Source organism: Onychomys torridus, unplaced genomic scaffold (genome assembly GCF_903995425.1).
Source record: "Onychomys torridus unplaced genomic scaffold, mOncTor1.1, whole genome shotgun sequence".
NCBI lineage: Eukaryota > Metazoa > Chordata > Mammalia > Rodentia > Cricetidae > Onychomys > Onychomys torridus.
In genome coordinates, this window is record NW_023413954.1 from 4,227 (window position 1) to 10,675 (window position 6,449).

The 6,449-nt window shown below is 47.6% G+C and overlaps 1 protein-coding gene across 1 annotated transcript; it reads right to left on the reverse strand.

The window, feature by feature from the left end:
- Positions 1–1,393: 1,393 nt before the first annotated feature.
- On the reverse strand, positions 1,394–2,414 carry LOC118576577 (sperm motility kinase X-like). Its single transcript, XM_036176796.1, is given in 2 exon segments — positions 1,394–1,678; positions 1,680–2,414. Coding segments are annotated over 2 exon segments (1,020 nt in total).
- Positions 2,415–6,449: the final 4,035 nt, after the last annotated feature.

Below are 6,449 nucleotides of genomic sequence, written 5' to 3' on the forward strand. Positions count from 1 at the left end.
CAAGTGTGCCACAATGTGCCCAGGCATCATTTATCACAAAGGACAGGAGGAGAAGCACCAATAAAATGAAGAAAGTGTACCCACCTGGTTCTGGGGGTGACTCCACGATCCCTTTTCTTTGGAGCCAGGTTGTTGCAGGAGGCATGGCCTCTCTCTGCAGGAGGCAGGCAGCAGCAACAGAGGTGTCTGAAGCAGTTCATGATTGTTTTCTTGACCCCTTTCCAGCTGTGGCGCCTCCGGGTTCGGGAAGATGCTGGGCCTGCATCCTTGGGCTGGCCACGGGTGATGGTCACTTCCTGGGTCATGGTGGCTTCTGGGGTGATAGTTGCATCCTCAATGATGGCCTCTACCTGCATGAAGGCCTCATCATGGGTCTCTTCCTGGGTCATGGTGGCTTCATGGGTGATGGCCTCATCCTGGTTCATGGTGCCTTCCTGGGTCATGGTAGCTTCATGAGTTATGGCCTCATCCTGGTTCATGGTCACTTCATGAGTTATGGCCTCATCCTGGGTCATGGTCACTTCATGAGTTATGGCCTCATCCTGGTTCATAGTCTCTTCCTGGGTCATGGTCGCTCCATGAGTTATTGCCTCATTCTGGCTCATGGTCACTTTGGTGATGGCCTCATCCTGGGTCATGGTCACTTCAAGGGTGATGGCCTCATCCTGGGTCATGGTCACTTCAAGGGTGATGGCCTCATCCTGGATCATGGTAACTTCATGGGTGATGGCCTCATCCTGGCTCATGGTCACTTCATGAGTTATGGCCTCATCCTGGCTCATGGTCACTTCATGAGTTATGGCCTCATCCTGGGTCATGGTCACTTCATGAGTTATGGCCTTATCCTGGGCCATGGTCCCTTCCTGGGTCGTAGTCGATCCCTGGGTGATGGTCTCTTCCTGCAGTGTATCCCAAAGGAAGGAGCCTGTGGGGGTGAAATACTGAGATGCCTCCTGGGAGCTGCAGAGTTCCTCCTGGGAGCTGCAGGAGGACACGTTGTTGTCTCTGTCACCTGTAGTCTCACTCTGGTGTGGCCTAGGAGATGAAGTGTCCAGAAAGTGAGGTGGCTGGACACTGGCCATGTGGCTGCTGAGTGACCCGATCTCAGTCTGTGTGAAATACTCAGTGATTTCCATGTTGCTGCCCACGAGAGAATCAGCCACAGGACAGCCCAGATGGGGTAGGTGGGGAGGGTGGGTCTTCTTTGGCTGGCAGCACAAGGCGGCAGACATGCTGTGCCTTGTGCCACCCTGCCTGGCACTCTTCCCTCTTTCTCATTGGTCTTGGGTGGCAAGGTGAAGGTGGGGCGAGCAGGCTTGGTAGCTCTCCCTAAGCAACACAGGGAAAGTGTGAAGATCTGCCAGGTTGAGGACAAGGCCTGACTGCATGGCTCTCATGGGTTTCTCCTGGTGATGGAAGCGTCTCCCCTGGGTGACTGGTGCTGTAGAATTAGGTAAGTGGCCATCACCTGGTTGTATTTCTGGTCTCTCAGGGACTCAATGATTTCTTCGGATTTGTACCCCATGATTGTCATGGCCCTGACAATGCCAGGGCTCAGGGTGCCTGGGAGAGACTGTGGGAAAGTAGGCGGTGAATGGGCCTCACTGTTCCTGACCATGGGGTGCCTCATGATTTGGCCTATGGTGAGCCTCCTGTAGGGGTTTTTAATCAGCAGTTTTGAGGATGACATCACGAATATCAACGGAAACATAGGGAGGCACCCTGAAGTTTGCATCAAGGATCTGCTGTATCACCCTCACATCAGAGTAAGCACTGAAGGGAAAGCGCCCAGTCACCATGAAGAAGAGGAGCACACCTAAACTCCAAATATCAGTGGCACGGCCATCATATGCCTCCTTTCCAAAGAGTTCTGGGGCACAGTAAGGTAAAGTGCCACAGAAATCACCAAGTCTCTGCCCAGGGATGACCTTAGCCGAGAGGCCGAAATCACATAGCTTGGCATTACCCTTGTGGTCAAGCAGGATGTTTTCGGCCTTTATGTCTCTGTGGATGATAAAGTTATCATGACAATACTGCACTGCATGCAGTATCTGAGTAAACAGCCTTCGAGCCTTGCTCTCCTCTAAGTGCCCCAGGTCCAGGACGTGATGCAGCAGGTCTCCCTCTGAAGCATGTTCCATCACCAGGTAGGTGGTCTCTCTGGTCTGGACCACATGAAACAATTTAATTATGTTGGGATGGGTAAGGGATTTCATGATGTTGATTTCACTCTTGATAAGCGAGGCATACTTCTTCTGATTTCTAAGAATTTTTACAGCCACCCAGGATACAGTGGGGATATGAAAGGCCCGTTTGACCTCTGAAAACTGTCCTCTGCCCAGGGTCATCATCATCTTATACTCAGCAGTGAAGGTCTCCTCATCAGAGCAGCGGGCCTCCTCGCCCTGCTCCATGGTCAGGTCCTGGTTGCTACGGCTACAACCACTCTCTCAATTGGGAATTTTAAGCAGTCCAAATCAAGTCCAGGAAACTGATTATCAATACAAATTCCTACATCCAAAAGGAAAAGAAAGTCAGAGATACTTCAGACAACCTAACAGGGACTCAATGCTCAGGAAGAGAAGAAAGCACCTCCCAAAGCAGCAGACAGCACAAGAAGACAGAGATCCAGTGGAAGGAATCAACCAGAAACAGAGAATAAAACCAAGGGTCACAGAAGCAAAGAGCTGCTTCTTGGGAAGGATAATCATCCTCTTACCCAAACTCAGCACTCACTGAGAGAGAAGGCACTAATAAAATCAGAGGCAAGAGCAGTTGATAAGACAACAGACACCCCCAAACCTGAGTGCCTGGGTGTGGAGATGGCTCAGGAGTTCAGAAGACCTGTATGTGGTCCTCAGGACCCAGGTCAGGCAGCTCACAACTACCCTAACTCCAGCTCTAGGTGAGCCTACACCTCTGGCCTCTGAGGGCATCCATACATATGCATGCATGTGTGCATGTGGGCACACTCACACAGACACATGCACACTCGAGGGTGCCAACACACACACTCACAGGTAGTACACATGCCTTAAAACAGTGATAAAAGTCTTTTTGTATTATTTCTTTTCTATGACCTAGAAGGTCAGAAGAGGGCATCAGATCCCTTAGAAGTGGAGATTCAGGCAGTTATGATCTGTCATAGGAGTCCTGGGAGGCAAACCTAGGTCTTCTGCAAGAACAGTACATGATGGGCCATCTCTCCAACCTACCCCCACCCCGCCAACTTAATCTGTTTTTTAAACCCACATTTATTGAGAAATGTAGATGAAATTGAGAAATATGTAGATACAAATTCAGCGTAAGGAGAGATGATAAACAAGATTGAAGTATTTATGAAAAATGACTCTGCCCAGAAAAGCCCAGGACCAGGCATTTACTGATGAGCTATTCCAGCCCCTAAAGCACAAATGTCAGCGCTCCTCCAAACTGCACAACATAGAAAGGACTTAACAGTTCCAAACTCATTCATGCCAGGTCCAGGAAAGGACACTATTAGGAAAAAAAAAAAGCCAGTTTCCATGAGGAACATGAGTGTGAAAGTCCTTAATAATAGTAGTAACACTTCTCACCAATTTCCACAACACATCCATACTTGATGGTTAAAACACACTCACAAGGATCCTTGCAAGGATTGCATTGCATGCTTAGAGGACAAAAAACACAATATAGAAAGAGAATGAAGGGCAAAAGTGCCACAGTCAACCCATGGGAAGCCATACAGGATGCAACTGGGGCTCTCAACAAGGACAGACTGGAGCAGATGCTTTACAGGGAAAGCCAGTCCTTCAATGTACCACTTGTTTCCTCTCCTATGTGGGATTGGGGAGCAGGAGGGGATTGTCAACTGAAAAAGGGGCTTCTAGGAAAGAGGAAGAGGAAGAGGGAGAAGAAAGCATAACAGCACAGGTTAATAACATGATTAATGTGATCAAAATACATTACGGGTGTTCTTGTGATTGTCTTAACTAAATTGCTTCTATGTGCCATATTCCTTACCAAGAAAAGGCTTTAAACAGGAGAAATAAACCAAGGAAAACATGATGAAAATAAGTGCAGAGGTAAAGAGAAACACAGAAGGGCTGGAGAGATGATTTAGTGTCTCAGAGCACCTCCTGCTCTTTCATAGAAACCCGGTTAGAAACCCAACAGCCACATGGTGGCTCACAACCACCTGTTGGGTTTCAGCTAATCTATCTCCCTCTTGTGACCTCCATGGGTACCAGCCTCATGGTGCACAGACATACATGGAGACAAAACACTCATACTGACAAAATAAAAATATCAAAATATTCTACCTCAGTAAACATAGCCGAAAATGAATAAAAACTGGTGGGCAGTGGTGATACATGCCTTTATTCTCAGCGCTCAGGAGGCAGAGGCAGGCAGATCTCTGAATTCAAGGCCAGTCTGGTTTACAGAGTGAGTTCCAGGAAGGCCAGAGCTACACAGAAAAACCCTGTCTTGAATTACCCCCCACACACAACAAAAAAGAATAGAAATTCAAATAGAAGATAATAAAGAACATGAAAAAATAAGTGCAAAAATACAGCAAGCCTGGCTGTTGAGATGGCTCAGAGGTTAAGAGCATCGACTGCTCCTCCAGAGGTCCTGAGTTCAAATCCCAGCACCCCACATGGTGGCTCACAACCATCTGTAATGAGATCCAGCACCCTATTCTGTATACATAATAAATAAATCTTTGAAAAAAAAAATAAAGCAAGCCAATAGACAAATTCACTGAGAACAAGAAACCAAATAAGGTTAATAAACTCACAATGTCGGGGTCCAAAAGGTCCCGAAAATCCAAGTAGACTGTTTCTTTCACCAACGCCGAACACCACCTCTCTCCAACCAACCAACAGCTCCTGCACTGGAAGGACAGGAGGCAGTCTCAGCCAGAGCTGTGAGGGCACAGGTGTCTGTCATTGTGACATCACAGCAAGACATGGACCAATGAGGGCTCGGCACAGCTCACTGGTCTGGCCAGTGGGGCAGTACTTGGCCTGAGGAGCCTGGTTACACTCAAATAACTGTCCCCAATGTTGCCCGGTGACCCACCTCTTCCTGCTAGGCCCACATTCAGGAGGTACAAAAATTCCCCAAATGGTGTCACCTGGTGGGACCAGTGTCCAAACACTCGATTCTTTGTGGGGCATTGACACCAAACCTTAACAAGGACCCTTCCACTTTAATAATAAAACAAGGAGTCATAAGAAAGACAGCAGCTCCAGAGCACTGGCCCTGCCTCGGTTACAGACTGATATTGTCCCTAGTAGGTGGAGAGTGTTTTGCTCTTCATTTGGACCCTAGCCTTCCATGACAAGTTTGTAATAACTCATCATGTCACACTCAAAGATTTCAACTTATTCTCTTTAAATTCAGATTGATGGGTCCTATAGGATGACAGCTCCTGACTACATTGGGATGTTGTGATAAAATACTGTGTTCCATGGCACCCCAGGATCTAGGACTAACATCTGTGGGGCTGAGAGAAAGTTGACACCATTTGTCACATGGTCCCCATTGTTCCTGAGATTTCTCACCAAAGTCCACGATCCCAGAAGACAGTGACCTGATATGTTCAAAATGACCAAGAAAGTGCTTGTCATCCAGAACCCTAGAGACAACATGTGAAAGAGATGGGGGCCTATCCTGGCATCCGAAAGCCTTCTGTTCTCAAACAAAATGCCTTAGTTTGTCCCTTATAAACAACGGAAATCGTTTGCTTGTGTATCTGGACATGGGCAAAGATCAAGATACCAACAGACTGAGTGTGTAACAGGACTGCTTTCTAACTCTAATTGGTACTTTGTGTGTATTCCCACCTGCTCAAGGAAAACATGAGCTCAGTCTATCAAGCCCTTTTCTAGAGGCCACATGTTCCGCTGTGTGGCAAGTCTTCAGTGCTTGTGAGTCCCCAGATCTTAATACTGATGTTTTATGACTGACATTTCAACACAGACCTGGCAGGTCACAGACACAGACACACACTTATACACACACACACACACACACACACACACACACACACACACACACACCTCACAATTAGACATGATACAACCAGCTGTGTCCAGCCCGAGAGGAGTCCTTCAGGGGCAGCAGATGTACATTATGTAGGAGCTCAATGGGAAAACCAGGAAAGTCTGTTATGGAATATTTGATGGCACTGAGAAACTCAAAGACTGGTAATAGAATTAACCTTGGGTCAGGGGGTGGAGCCAGCGACTACTTGACAGGAATTAGCCATAGAGAGGAAGGAGGAACCAGGAATATGGATAGAGAGATGCACAGGAAGGAGGAGCAAGGGACTTAGAGATTTGGGTCTTTTTTGGTTTGGTTTGACACTTTTTTCCTTGGGTCTCTGGCCAAAAAGGAAGGTCTTGTAGGTGCTTCTCGACCTCTCTCATCTAGCAGGTTTAGATTTTCTCCACAAGATCTGA